Genomic DNA, 15,189 nt, shown 5'->3' with positions numbered 1-15,189 from the left:
CTCATGAACTGTGGGCTTAACTGTTTATCTCATTTCATCTCACAACAGACTTCTCAACTTTAAATTCTGTACTGAATGAAGACAAATCCAAACAGGTGGTCAGGAGGTTTTGAGCACTGACATGTACTGGTGAGTTCCTTTTTTTGATAGAGATTTGATGGAAAATGTGTTTCACATGACACAAGGAGAAACACTGAGTACAAAACAAAGAACATATGTTTTGTTAAGGCCATTTTTCCCAGACAGCATTTATATTTGGCATATTTTTTTCATAGAAAGAGGACAGGGTGGTAACTTAACCATTTAGCATAAGTGGCACCCAGATATCAAGCCCTATTACTGTGTAAACAGAGAAGACAATGGTTGTCATTGCTCTGCTTCTGTCTGTAATCCTCACCATGTTTGGTGCAAGCTCCGAGCAGGTTGACGATGTTAAGGTGAGGGCCGAGATGACTCATGATCTTCAGCTCAGACATCAGAGCCTGAGTCTCGCTCCTCCTCGCTGTCGCTGCGCAGAGAGAAGAAGGAGGGAGGGGGAGGAAGGTATGAGAACAGGAGAACTTATCAGAACACATGGTGGCCCTGCCAAACCGCTCAATGCCTGTTGGCTTAAACTCACACCAGCCTGGCAACCTCACAAAAGCTCAGCAGGCAACATCTCTCTCTGCGCTTACGGGAATAACAGCATGCTTTTGTTGTATTATCTGACAGCTACACAGGGAACTGTAATGTTGTCTACTCATGGCTTCTCACTGTGTTTTTACATTATATGACTTACACTTCAGCATCTTCACGGCCACTTTTGTGCTGGATTGAGAATGAGTGAGACCATATGCTGTTGCCTCCACCACTCTGCCAAAGGCTCCTGATCCAAGAGTGCGACCTGACACACAAAGAGAAGCTCAGTGGGAAACAGTGTGAATGCAACACATGGTTGAGCTGGAAAACAGGAGAGCCCTTCTGTTTGTTAAAATACTGATTCAAACTTTTCCTTCGGGGTTTATCTTCCACTAGAAAAGTGGAATTCAGCAGACTTTCATAAAGGATGCACATTTTACTTTCTCTCTCACGTTGTAGGCATTATGGGCTTGAAAAGCTAGGTTGGCTGTTAACAAAACACGTGGTCATCAAAAACAGAGGAGCTGTGAAGTGACTACTTGGGGCCAAGTAGACTGCTTTAACAAACCTCACTTAGTATTCTAGACTCGAGTATGCCCAGACAACCCAAACCACCCACAGCACTGCAGTCACCTGGTGATAGCTATATACACATTTGTTTATTTTGTCTGAGCAACTCGTGCAGGCTATTGAAATCATTTTTTTTTACTTAGTCTGGTCAAAAATTGTGCCCTTGATTTAAGTCCCAACTAACACAGATAAAAGTCAACAAAAGAGAGCAAAAAGGTAGAAAAATGTTCAGCCCAAGACTAAACCTGGTTGTTGTATTTTCTGACATCTACTTTGACTGTTTTTATCCAACTTAAATCCAAGTATACCAAGTATACTTTACATCCCTGCCGAATTCAGTGAAAATGCATAAAGTGGTAGAGCATCCACATCCCTCCATCTTTGCATGCTCAAACAAGTTTCCCTCTTTAGTACACTGGAAAAAATGAAATCTTATCAAGTGTTTTTGTCTTATTTTCAGTAGAAAATGCTTTTTTGGACTTCATATAAGCCACATCTACCTAACCAGTCCACAAAAATGTCTTCTTTCAAGTTATTTCAAGACAAAAATAAGGTCTGAATTGCTTGTAACAAGTAAAAAAAAAAATCTGCCAATGGAACAAGAGAAAAGTTACTTGTACTTACTTGTTGCTTGACATTATTCTAGTTTTAAACTATTTTTTAGCAAGTTTTTCTTTTTCCATTGGCAGATTATTTTTACTCATTACAAGAAAATCAGACCTCATTTTCGTCTTGAAATAACTTAAAACAAGACATTTTTCTGGACTGACCAGTTAAATATGGCTTATATTGAGTATAACAGGACAATTTTTATTCAAAGTAAGACAAAAATCTTGATAAGTTTTCGCTTTTTGCAGTGTATCACATGTCTATTTCTGGGTCCAGGACTCACCCAACACCAGGTTGTCTCGAGAAACTTCCCAGGCCAGGTCATAGGGCAGGTGTATGGGGTCCACGTAGATGTACTCATGGCCATCCTGGCTCACAGACTCAATCACCTTCCATCTGATCTCATAACGAGGTTTCTGAGAACACAGAGGAATTTAAAAAAAAAACTGAATCAAAACTCTGCAACAAAATTGCTTGGTTCAAGTCACAGGACTTGATATTTACAGAAGACGAGTAAAGAGGAGCATTCTTACCTTCCTCCAGACTGCGATGAGGATGATTATGGACATGATGATGATTACCACTAAAGCCAGAACAGCAGCCAATACTGCCACCTGGGAGAACAGCGCTGCAACAAGCAAAACAACAGTTAATCAGTTAGGATAAAGATAACTCTGGAACTTAAAGCTGCACTAACTTGTCTCAAATCCTCAAAAGGCGGAAAGCTTTACTGTTCTTATACACACTGGGAGTTTATACAGTTAGTGAAATGTTTATAGCTTAAGACAGATAAACTTGTTGTCCTGACATCAGTTTACAGTTTCTATGAATAAAATAACTTTATAAGACTTAATGTTTTTAAATAGACCAAGATGAGTTTGTTTATGAAACCCAAAGGTTTTATAATTATGTTTTATTCAAGTGTATACAGTCTTTTTTAACTTCGGACATGTAAACTGCATTTTTCCACATTAGAAAACAGTAAATATGGATTTTACAAATAATTATTTCCACATGTATTAAATATTCACATGACACTTACTACTGGACACCAGTTTGACGTCTCTTCTGTCAAAGACTCCGGCCTGGTTGGTGGTCTCACAGCGAACGGTCACCTGCTGCGGCTTGTGGAAGGTCAGCTGGCTCCGCACTTGGCTGATCTTGTGAGTTTCGCTGTAGCTGTCGCTGGTCTTGATGCTCAACAGCCCGGGCTCTTCTTTCAGTGGCTGCCACACTGCTGTCTGATTGCTACACCTGCAGCACAACATCAGCATCAGCGCAGAGTAAATTCATTGTATGTGTATCTTCAGCCCCCTGGTGTTCACAGTGTGACAGTGGTGGTGGGACTTACTTGAGCATGCTGTCACAGCTGTACCAATTTATTTCTGGGGTTGGGACCCCTTCAGCCACACAGGTCACCAAATGTCTCTTCCCAGGGAGGTGGTGGTCCGTCAGGTCTTTGATTTGAGAGGAAACTACACATGGGGGGTACAGCAGCCGTTAATTATCGCTGACATGGATATAAATGAAGTCTGTTCTCTTTAATCCTTATACCAAACTTTCATGCCATCTCAAAAACACCTTCTATGCTTAAGAAATTTAAAGCATTTTGAAACAGCGTCTTACCTAGGACCTCAAGGTCAAAGGTCACTTCCTTTGTGTCATCTCCATTTGTAACTTGGATGGTGTAGAGGCCTCTCTGCTCAGGCCTTACTCTTACCAGAGTAAGAAAAGCGACATACCTAAGAAAGGAAAGAGAGAATATATAAATATCTATAATAATTAGGGCTCTCTACAGGCTGCACACATCCTACTCTTTCTTCCCCCAAGTTGTGCTTTTTACTGCATGTAATGTCTTAAACTATCTTTTAGATCTATTTCCATGATATTTGAAGGGAAATCTATGAAAGACAGCAAGATTTTTTTTATTGACAGTAATAAAAATGACTAACTGGCTAAAAGGACAGAGAAAAATACCCCACCTCATCAGCTGAAATCTTATCATTTCAGGGAAAGCTATGTGAATCATCTTTTCATCATCAATCTTGAAAACTTACACACTGGTGCTTTGGGATTTTCCAATTTCTGATAACTTCGCTGATAAATTTCAAGTCAATTTTTGTATTTTTTTTTCCTTTGTGGTAATAGGATCACGTTCCCTTCAGTTCAAACAATGTTTGGCTCTTTTCCTAAAGACGTCAGAGAGTTGTGTCAGATATTTTGTGTGTATGGTTCATCTGTGATGAGTGATAGATTGCTGCCCTCTGGAGAGTATTGTGTTTCTCTCTGCGGAGGTCTTATCTGTTGATGACTGACAAGAGCCTGACGCCTCAAGAGGCTGTCACCCTTTCAAAGGTCCAGAGCTGATTATTCAGTAGAACGACTCTTGTGAGGCCTCATGTGACTTTAGTTTTTCTTAGATTTTTACCTCTTTGTTTGTCTGTGAACAACATATCTCAAAAAAGTAAAGAACGGATCTTCATGAAATTTTCAGGAAATGTTCAAAATGGGATAAGGAAGAAGTGATTACATTTTGGAGGTGATCCAGATTACTGCCTCAATCCAGGACTGTTTTGAAGAATTCTTAATTACTGTGAGATAGGGACATTTTCACCATATGTGCTATTGCTTTGCAAAACAATGCAAGACAAGGCCACCATTATTTCTGACAGATGTAAAAGTACGATCCAGATCCTGCCAATATTTTGGATACTAAGATCCAGAATATGAAATATGTACTGAGTCATCATAATTTCCAACACTGTCAGGTAACAAATTATCATACAAACCTGCAACTAACACCAAATTGTAGCAGACAGTCTGCTGAAAGGGAGTATAACATTAAAGTGGGACTTGAGTATTGCGTGACAATCACAATATGCTTGGTGGAGGTCTGCGCTCTCTGAGTGCTTTTCTAGTTTTTTAAAGTGAAGATGCCTGCGGAGTCGGGATGGATTTTTCACCTGATCTCCTGCTCTTGTCTGATTGTGGTGATTTTGTCATCCTTGATGGTGGCGCCATCTTTGCTCCAGCGTACCCGAGGGGGAGGATAAGCTTCGATCTCCACTCTCAGCTCCACGTTCTCCTGGCGTTTAGCTGAAATGTTAAGATTCTGCGCAGGTTTCATATCCACGAAGCCTCGCTCTGAGGAGAGAAGATTATTCCGTCAACAACATTGTGTATAATATTAAGTACTTTACCATCTTTTGTGCAAAGATTAATAAGAATAGTATTAGAATAAAGTACTTTAAATTAACTTTGTTCTTATAAATTTTTTTGTTCGGCTCCTCATCATGAGGAGTTAAGTTGCTCTATTTGCTTCTCTGACACAGATTTGATACAGCACACCTTTAGATTAATATGAAAACTGAGCATATAAGAATTATTTCAGAGTTTTAAATCTGTCTTAAAAAAATGAAAGCCTAATATTTATTATTTTGACTCTGCTGGGTTTTTCACCAAATTTTGAGACAAGTATTTTCCTTTTGCATCTGAGGTGCAACTTGTTTGCCTGCAGTTTGATGCTGGAGGAATGGCATTTCTAGCGATCTGTTACTGAAACAGCTGTGGTCACGTCACCAGTTAACTCAGTGCAATAACTAAAACCAAATAATGAATCTGCATACAGGGAAAATAAAAAATGAGATCAGAAACACCTAAAACACTGGGAATCTCAGGCTTATGGTTTTTACTTCTTCTTCATACAAGTAGCTATAGAAATAAAAATGATTGTACCATTACATTATTTAGGTTTCAAGAAAATGAAATATGCACTAAATTGTAGGCAGGAGACAGAGCCCCAGAGTGCTGCTGCTGGTTGCTGACCTTTTGGATCCAGACAGTACTTGTCTTTTCCATAGAGATGTCCAGAAAAAATGTCTGAACTATCCCAGTTTCCAAGAGGCACATTATTGAAAGTTATTAAAAGATTTCACAAACATAACACACCTCACTGCAGAGAGAATAAGCATTTGCAGACCAAAGTGACCGTCCTTAGAAAAACAAGGAAGAAAAATACAGTATGATGAACCCTGCTTTTGGCCCTGCTGTTTGCAGGATCATATTTTGGCTCTGATGCTGGACTAACTGTGCGTTAACAGCCGGAGTCAAGCCTTGGAAACATTTCTGGAGTTTATTTCCAAAAGTCTAAATATAGAGTTACTGTACCCCCCAGGGTAGAAGCTTAGTTTTTAAGAGCATCCACACCATGACTGTGGTTTATCTGACACTTTAAACATAAATAAATCAAAGACGTCTTCATTTCCTTAAAAAGAAGCACCTCTCTCACCTTGACTGGTGATGGTTTGCATAATAAGCAGTCTTTTCTCTGTCAGCCAAACACAATAATAACCTGTTGGAGCATCGGTTTGTTATAGTTTCTGTGCGCGTGCATGTGTTAGTGTCTGCGCGCACATGTGTGTTTCTCTAACCGAGCACGGTGATGTTGATGCTGGCTGACGCTGTCTGGTCTTGGACGCCTTCGTGAACATGGCAGATGTAGTTTCCACTATGAGCCACTGTGGTTTCAGGGAAGATCAGACAGGAGCGCATGTTCATGGCGGACAACACGTCTGTCAGGGGCTCCACGTCATTCACCTTAGAAGAGAGGAAGAAAGACTCAGATGGGATTTTTTGGTACCATGAAGACTCTTGGTGCAGGAAGTTAAATGGGGTTGCCACTTTGAGCGGCACAAGTTTGAGTTACCATTTTTAAAAGTTTATCAAAAGAGCTGAACATTCTCTGGAGGGATGTACTATTTTTGTAGCCATCCCAAGAGGAAACCAAGCTTCACTATTTATTACTAACACCACATGCTTCAGAGATTTTTTGCAGAAGGGATAAAAATCAAGGAGTGTCTCCACATCTTGATGCGATTTGGCTTTAGACTTAGAGAGCGATAGCTCAGGGACAGCTGAACAAAAGTGCTTGTTCTGCTTCACTCCTACTCACCTCTCGGTTGGGGAAATCCCATTTAAAATACACCAGCTCCACTCCCTGAACTGTGCAGTTTACTGTCAGCGGCTCGCCTTGTTTCAGGACTGTCTTTGACGCGTTGATGTAGGCGTCGATGGCGTCTGGGACTGGGAGGGGAAGGGAGAGTGTGTGGAGAGAAAAGGAGAGGTGGTAAAGATGTGTTTTATTGAGATATTGTGCAGACCAGACAATTGTACCAGTCCCTCCGATCCGAGTCCCAAGCGAGTAGCAGGTCATTTGGTCCTAGTCTCAAACAAGTCTCAAGTTTTTCTGTTGTGGGCAAGTCAAGTTGAGTCACAAAGGTTGTCAATTCAAATCGACTCAAGTCAAAAGGTCGAGTCAGTGGTTATAGCTCAGGTTTATATCTTGAAGAGAGAAACTTTATCTTCCTAAAGTAAATGTCAAAAAATACCATGTAGATTAGTCTGCAACTCTGCATGGATTAAACCATTTATTTTAATATTATAATGGAGAGGTATAAATATATTGGAACATGTCATAAAATATGATATGTCATATAATAGGTTGCTAGGCGCCGCCCTGTTGGCTATGGCTGCCTTTTGCAGTTTGTAATTTTTTCGTCTCTTTTTCGTAATCTTTATATTTGGAGTGGATCATTACTTTGTATGGCTCATTTGTTGGTCATGGACACCAAACTTTTTGTGGCTTTAGTGATATTTTTACTCTTGTTTACTACTTATTTCTCCTGTGTTTGTCTGGAGATCCCACATCTAACCATGGCTGCATTGTTTACATATGAACTCAGCTGTTAGCAGCCTGTAGCATGTCAATGCTAACTGCTGTAAGGCCTGATGTCTTCCCACAAGGTGAGGAGAAGGAGGTGAGGAAGACATGCTGGTTCTCAGGTGTGAGCTAAGAAGTGACGACATGGACCTGTCCTTCCATCCATCGTTACTGGGAACGTAAGATCTACCTCCAATAAGATGGATGAGCTAGCCATGCTAACACAGCAACAGAGGGAATACCAGAGGGCAAAGTAGCATCATGCTATTCACAGACATGGTTAACAGAGCTAACACCAGACACCAACGCCACATTGGAAGAGCTTCACTTGCTGTGAGCAGACAGGATCTAGGAGACAGAGATGGAGCATGACTGAAGAAGCTCAGTCCTGGACCCTGTGGAGGTGGAGGCTGGCTGAACTGGAGAATGATGGACAAGCTGTCATCATCTATTTTCTTATGGACCTTTTTGCACTTTCTATACACTTTCTTACTTTTGTTTTCTTGATTGCTGCTGTGACTTCAATTTCGTTGTACTTGTTACGATGACAATAAAATTCTATTCTACGGTATTCCATGTCATTTATTATCAGGTAGCTGCCTATAATGCCACGTGCATTTGTTTTGCTGGCTTTGGGTCCTTTATTCACCTTCCAAAAGAATAACACAGTAGACTAAATGTGACTATAGTTCGAGAAAAAACTTATCGGAGGCTAAATGAGAAGGAATAAAGGTTTTTCGTGGGAGTTATTTACTCTGCTGATGAGTCACGACTGGATGTTTGTTATGAAAAGTGATAAAGTGTTGGAAGATGGGGGGCTTGCTACCAAAGATGGATATTATTTATGCAGTCACATAGGCTACGGTAGCCCATATTTACGTTTGTGACAGTGGTGAGTGAAATTGTTTGTCTCATTATTAGCAACAATGTTCAAAACACAGTTGACAAACATGTCACCAACACACACACATGCACACGCTCACACACTTCTAATAGTGTTAGCTTGGTTTCACTTCCTTGGCTTTGTGTGCAGTCTTTAAATGGTGGATAAAGTCTCAGCTTGTCTCAAGTTGAGTCGAATTGCAAGTCATCAAATTTGGACTTGAGTCTCTATGACTTGAGTCCAATTGTCTGATGCAGACAGAATCTTCTTATTAAGTACCAATCCTATGAGCTAAATAGTTAGAAATAAACCAAAACACATCAGCATTAGTCAGAAATCAAGAGTTTTTGGTCACTGTGCATTGATGAGCTCCTTGGACCCTTTACCTCATTTTGTCCTCATTTAAGAGAATACATCTCAAGTTCACACACCTTCATGTTGCAAAACATATACCCAGAGGTAAAAAGAGGCAAAAGCATCAGTGATACTACAGGAATGACTTACTCATCTGAACTAAGTGCAGAACTTTGACTACCCAACTTGCAGAATATGTTGCATGAGTTGTTCAAATATATGGACATTAAATTAATGAGTGTTTTCATGTTGCACTGATACTAAACACCTACCGACGATGCTAAAGACGTAGAAGGCCTGGGACTCCATCACCTCTCCTTTCATCTCTCCCCGACACACATAGGTCCTGTCCTCCAGCGGTGCCTTGTACCCCTCACTTGGGACGTAAACACCTTTTATGGGCACATCTGTCTCCTTCTCATACAGGGTGACATTGATGTTGGGGTCAGTGACCACGCAGGGAACGATGCTCTCCTCGCTGGTTTTTGTTACCATGCCGTGTGATCTCTCTATAAACCAAACGTTAGGATCTGTAGAGGGATAGAGGAGTTAAAAATCTGAGATTTGCATGAAAAAATGCAGTTTTCCTATCATGTAGAAACTGGACTACATTCTCCAAACCCAAAATTAAAAGTGTGACTTCAAAATGTAATGTTAAGCTTAATCAGGGGGTGGGTTTAGAATGCTTTATGCTTTTTTGTGTCCTTTACTTGTGTATCTAACATTAATTAAAAAAAAAATGTTTTGAAAAATGAAGGGACATATGTTATTGTTACATTTGTTATTGTTTAAGTCCCAGATCAACAAACCAGGCCTCACCTGGGACAAAAACAGACACCTCCTTAGTTTCCCCGGTGTTTTGATCAAGGCACTGATACACCCCGGTGTGCTTCCAGCTCACATTCCACAAAGTCAACACGCTGGATGTGGAGCCGCTTTGCTCGATAGTGTAGCTCTGACCACCACTTTGATTTTGTTCCACCTGTATATACGGCACGTCGTCTCTCTTGAAGTCCCAGGTGATCTCTCCGGAGCCGGAGCAAGTGAAGGAGAAGGAGGAGCCCTCGGAAAGGACAAGCTCGCCCTCATTGGGTGTGATCTCCACGCAGCTCAGCTTGGCGCAGAGATACAGCAGAGCTTTGTTTTGCACAAAACAAGGGAGAAGAGGTCAGGTTGGAGGTGAAAGAGGCAGCAGCAAGAGGTCAAAGGTTAGGTCAACAACACATGCCAGATCCTGCTCTGTGTCTTCATGATGAAGGATATGAGATGTCTGGGATGAAAATGTGGGAGGATGATGACGCTTTGTCAGTGAAAGACACAGGTCAGTGTGAATGCATCTGTTATTCTTCACATCAGAGTGTTGTGTTATCTGGCTGCCTCTAAATGGACAGTCACAAAAAAGAGACACAGGGTCTGGTTTAGGAGTTTGGACCCTGTTCAGTTTTATCTGGATTATAAATCACTCCAGTTGAGGTAAACTGAATCTCTTCAACTTTGCTTCTCTTCATCTCTTTGAGATGCTACTATGAGGCACAGCCGATGTAAAGAGGAAACTCTGGCAGCCTTTTTTTCATCTTCTTGATAAAAATAGTCCTGAAAATGTCCCTGCTTTTACTAATCCTGGTCACCTGTGAAGACTGAGTGTCTCCTTTGGAGCTGTGTTTTTCATTAGAAAAATTGAAAATTTACAAATAAAACATCAAAGCTGCTGATGCAAGTCCTATTATTTCTCATTCTCTCGTGATGTTTTGCTCATACCTGTGACTGTCAGCGTTAATGGCGTCGACTTCCTCATAGTGGAGACTTAAAACCATTTACCTCTGCTGGGAAACAGAAAGGAAATTATTATTAACTTCATATATTGTTGGTAGAAACTGAGTTTGAGTATTGCCCCTGTTAATATTTCAGGGAACATTTGTTCTGTCCAAATTTTATTCAGTTTAAGGTGAAAAGAAACAAAAACATTAAGAAACTTTAGTTTGTCATTATTTCATCACCATTCTTACCCTCACGAGCCCAAGAGTGCACAAAGAAGTTAGTGCAAATGTTTAAAGTTTGGGAAGACTAAAATCTTGTGTGTTGTCACTCTTTGTCCCTTGATGGTTTGTGGTCTGCAGCCGGATTCTCAGAAGGTATTTGATGCCTCACTGCACGCGGACAGAGCGACTATGTCTGTCCCTTTTTGTTCCTGTTACACCAGCATTCTGCCCACCAACAAACGGGTCACTGTGTGCAGCTCTGCAACACGCTCGCTGGCAACAAAGCTATCCGAGAGCCGTGCTGAGCAATTAATTAGTTTGGGTATAAACAAAAGTGAAAACGAGGGCGTTCACATGAGCTGCTGATGGTGCAGCGTAGGTAAGACTGTGAACGGATGCTGCGGCTTTGTGACACTAACAGGATATCATGTTGTTATGCAAAGACATGAGAAATGTGTAAGGTAGCAGGTTCACAGGTGAAGGTACTTCCTGCTTAACAATCTGCATCATTAGCCCCAATTTCACTGCAGAGGAAGAAAAAAGGCTGGAAAGAGGGGCAACGGTTTGTTATTGTGTTTGTAAGGGGATGAGGAGCGGGGGTTAAGGCCTGCAGCATGCAGATGTCTGGAAACAGTTAAGGATGGATCACAGGCCCGTACGCAAGAGAGGGTGGGAAAGAGAGAAAGGGCGGAAGAGTGGTGCTTGGGAAGAGCGAGGGTGGAGGAGGAAGAGAAGGAGGGAGTCAGTGGAAAAATTGTGAAATGAGTCTTGAGAAATCCAACCCCATTTAGTGACTTTACTCAATAACGCAATCTGGTTTTATTTTAAGAAGCTGGACTTTATTTGTGAATGGTGTAGTAGAACATGTGTTTTTGATTTGAGATATGACTATCTTATCATAAAGTTCTCAGATTTATCTCAGTTTTTAGCCACCACTTGTTCAAATCTAGAAGGAGGAAAGTTCCTCAGAGGGATTTTAACTTTCCTTTTTGTAATTTGAAGACTTAAATAAAGATTTTAACCAGTTTGGGATTGATTCTGCGGTTTAACAAGTTTCAAGAACGACCAAAATCCAGTTTTTCAAAACATATTCACACTGTCTCCCTATATTAACAGCCTTTGGCACTTCCGCTCCCAAAACGAAAAGCTCTTGAGTTGCTCCAAAAACATGACTGGTCTGTTTCCTCCCCCGCCTCCTGCTTTCAATAAAGAGGGGTGAAGGAGAGACAGACGGAGAGAAAGAGAGGGATGCTTTTTTTGTGTAGTGAAGTGTAGTTTGTGCACATGCCCACGCACACATGTTCTTACTGGAACATTATACATGTTACATGCCCTCAAACACACATAGGCACATGTTGTTTCACACTTCACCTCTACATCTTTTCCACTTACACACACACACACACACACACACACACACACACACACACACACACACACACACACACACACACACACACACACACACACACACACGTTCCCCCTCCCCATCCCTACTTGTCACTGGTCTCTGCGTACAGTTCACGTTCCCACAGCACTTCCCTGAAACTTTCCCAGGACCGCTGATACACTTGGGACCCTTCTGGTGATGACGACGAGGAGAAGAAGGGGGGGAGTCACCTCATCCCCCCGAGGCCCCAGCAGCCAGGGATGAGGACCATTCGCTGAGGAAGCCATACATCAACGCTTACCAGAACCACTAACCTCAGTGTCAGCGACGATGACTTTGAAAGACAACAGCCAAATGCAGTGACACGGAGGGCATGTGTCACTTGGCAGAATCAGGACTAACAAATGTTATTGTGACTGGCTGCTGATGCTGTCTTTGCTAAAACGAGCCAAAGAGCTACTTTAGGGTGACAGCAGGAGGGGACTTTCCATCTCAGATCAAATATAGGAAAACATTCTTTGCTGAACAAGAATATCAGTGTTAAGATCTTACTGTATTTGAAAAAGGCGGAAAAACAATGTTTGGCTACTGCAATGTGATGAGGTTTGGTGTTGACCCATGGATGGTGAGGGACCCTTTGAAGGAATCTCACATTCGGGTAAAAGGATGTGCTGACCAGAGAGCCAGGAGGCGGCACAAGACCAGGTTTGCATGGAGAATATTAAATTTATGAGAACCTGCAGGAGTTTTATCTCGATCTGACTCTAAAAACATAAAGGGAGCACACAAAGCTCTGACATGCAACGGGGATTAGGACAGTTGAGTGAATTTTTCGAGAAGATCTGACAGATTTTCAGTGGCTTTTTTCCAAACTTCATACAAATACTTGGCGGCAGATTGACAAGTGATTGAAAAGTTTTAAGTGGCTTTCACACCAGAAGACAACAGAGCGCTATTTGAGAAAAAGAAAACATCCAACACATCCTTTCAGGAAGTCAGGTCAATCGGTTCTCAAAATGAGGATCATGTAAGGGGTTTAAAAGATGATTTCAAAAATCTGAAAACATTTTTCTCTCAGTGATGTGTATTGTTGTCTCTTTAACCTGTCAAACAGGATGCCCCTCGTCTGTTATGATCTCAGAGATCTGACAAAAACAAGCCGTGTTTACACAAGTGATGGCACAGTAATCACCATGACGGATAAACTGTTATCCCTTATGAGCTTTCCCACAGATATCCACAGATGCTGGGAATATGGTGGCTGGTTGACCCTTCCTGGTTTTCATAAATAGCCCTGCTACACTCAAAGTGTCACCAGCTAATGAGGAGAAACACTAAAGTCAACCTCAGCAGGGCGTATGCAGCCCACGCACGGCCTCAGTCCCTCAGCAGACTGTAATCCCACCACTGGGATTATCTACTGCACATATACTGTGGCTGCATGTTGCAACATCTGGCAGTGATGAAGCAGTGCACGAAGAGGTGGGAACTTCTTTTTGAGCAACATTTGCAGCCAAATGTTTACTTCATTGCGTCCCAAGGGGGTGAGATTTCACTTCCAGAAAGAGGGAAAAAAACAGAGTAATTTATAACAAAAGAGAGAAAGACATCCAAAAAGCCACTCAAAGTGCAGCTGGAGAACGCTGACTTCCTGTTCGAAGAGACATTTTCTAGCCTTGGGTGGGTGTAAAGCGGTGATGCATCAATGACACGGCAGGCCGCCATAACCACTAACCAAATACTCAAGAAAATAACACGAAAGGCCACAATGAGAAGAAGAAAACCTGCACACGATGAAAATTTTATGAAGAGAAAAGCTGCTTTGAATAACAGGCTGCTCAGAGAAGATGTAAACTCACAACAGGAATGGGTAGGAATGAGAACAAAGTGCAAATTATGAGAAAAAGGAGCTTAAAAAAACAATCAACATGGAGAAACAGACCAATTAGACCAATGACAAAGCATGACAAGCCAAAGACACACCGCAAGAGGACTGCACACAGGAGCAGACGGTGGAAAAAACAGACAGCAAAGACAGCACGCAGACGTACAGAATACAATTTATGGGAAAGCACCACTTCAAAGCACAGAGTGGGACAGCAGAGGGAGCACACACACACGGCCTCACGTCACACACACAGCAGTGTTTATTCTGCTGGAGGGCACAGGAAGCTGTGATATGCAAAACAAACATCTCCAAATTTTGTGGTCACTTCTTTCCAATGCAAACAATCAGAGATCAGATAAGACAAAACACCAACTGACACTGGATTCTTTACTGGACGTTCAAAACTTTTTTCATCCTTTTTTTGTTTTAGTTTTTGACGCATCTCTGAGCAGCCGGACTTTTGGCGAGCTCTGTGGGAAAAAATTGACCCCGTGTGCGTCTCTGTTAAAACAAACCTCCATTTTTATCACTCTTCTAAGACTCACCAACCCCCCTTGGTCCCAGAGGAAAACCTTTTGGTCCCTCAGGAGTAGACCCTCTATGCTCTCTGTCCTCCTACATGACTAATACAGATAATGTACATTACCAGAGCTGTAATAATGACTGATGAACTGCAGGCTCATGAGGAGACGGCTGTTTTTAAGCTCTGATGGCACACATGTCATCAACATGCTGTTGGAATATGTGAGTTATTATAAGCAGGAAATGCTTCAGTGTGCTGTCTGCTTATGCAGATTGTCAGGAGCCTTAAAAGCTGCGGAGTTGGGTGATCGTCCAGCGCTGTTTTGTCACTTTAAGCCACCATGATTTATTGATGAATTGATACTGCTTTAATTGAAACTTTAAATGCAAGCCTCAAATTCTGTGTGAGCTAATAAAGGCAGTCAAAGTCTGATAGTTAAAGCATATTTATCAATTTCTGAGTAAGCATTGGCAGGGAGGTAGAAGTCAGGTTAAAAAAGAAAATGAATTTGAAAGATGATAATACTGTTTTGAAAAAATGTGTACCAGCAAAAACAGCCCCTTGTTTTCTGTAACCATAGAGCTGAAAGCTGCAAACAATCTCAGGTTTGCATCCCTAGATTATGTTACATACAAAAAGTTTCCTGACTAAATTTC

The 15,189-nt window shown here is 41.5% G+C and overlaps 1 protein-coding gene across 2 annotated transcripts in view; it reads right to left on the bottom strand.

Annotated features, from left to right (window-relative positions):
* pdgfrb (platelet-derived growth factor receptor, beta polypeptide) overlaps window positions 1-15,189 on the bottom strand; it is a 32,976-nt gene that overhangs the window by 8,994 nt on the left and 8,793 nt on the right. Inside the window, exons 3-15 of one of the 2 annotated variants that reach the window (XM_074673884.1) lie at window positions 10,512-10,576; window positions 9,573-9,890; window positions 9,026-9,283; window positions 6,749-6,879; window positions 6,228-6,393; window positions 4,761-4,941; window positions 3,424-3,539; window positions 3,149-3,272; window positions 2,840-3,051; window positions 2,331-2,425; window positions 2,081-2,213; window positions 779-883; window positions 398-508 (exon numbers count right to left, since the gene is read on the bottom strand). In XM_074673884.1, coding sequence (XP_074529985.1) covers window positions 398-508; window positions 779-883; window positions 2,081-2,213; window positions 2,331-2,425; window positions 2,840-3,051; window positions 3,149-3,272; window positions 3,424-3,539; window positions 4,761-4,941; window positions 6,228-6,393; window positions 6,749-6,879; window positions 9,026-9,283; window positions 9,573-9,890; window positions 10,512-10,548 — 1,987 coding nt within the window. In that variant the 5' untranslated portion in view covers window positions 10,549-10,576. The remainder of the gene's footprint in view (window positions 1-397; window positions 509-778; window positions 884-2,080; window positions 2,214-2,330; window positions 2,426-2,839; window positions 3,052-3,148; window positions 3,273-3,423; window positions 3,540-4,760; window positions 4,942-6,227; window positions 6,394-6,748; window positions 6,880-9,025; window positions 9,284-9,572; window positions 9,891-10,511; window positions 10,577-15,189) is intronic. The other variant, XM_074673885.1, reaches the window with a different exon arrangement.

Source organism: Halichoeres trimaculatus, unplaced genomic scaffold (genome assembly GCF_033239565.1).
Source record: "Halichoeres trimaculatus isolate MK-OKI-2021-1 unplaced genomic scaffold, fHalTri1.1 fHalTri1_scaffold_7, whole genome shotgun sequence".
Lineage (NCBI taxonomy): Eukaryota > Metazoa > Chordata > Actinopteri > Labriformes > Labridae > Halichoeres > Halichoeres trimaculatus.
The sequence above is the reverse complement of the archived record's forward strand: the minus strand, read 5'-3'. Positions and strand labels throughout refer to the sequence as shown.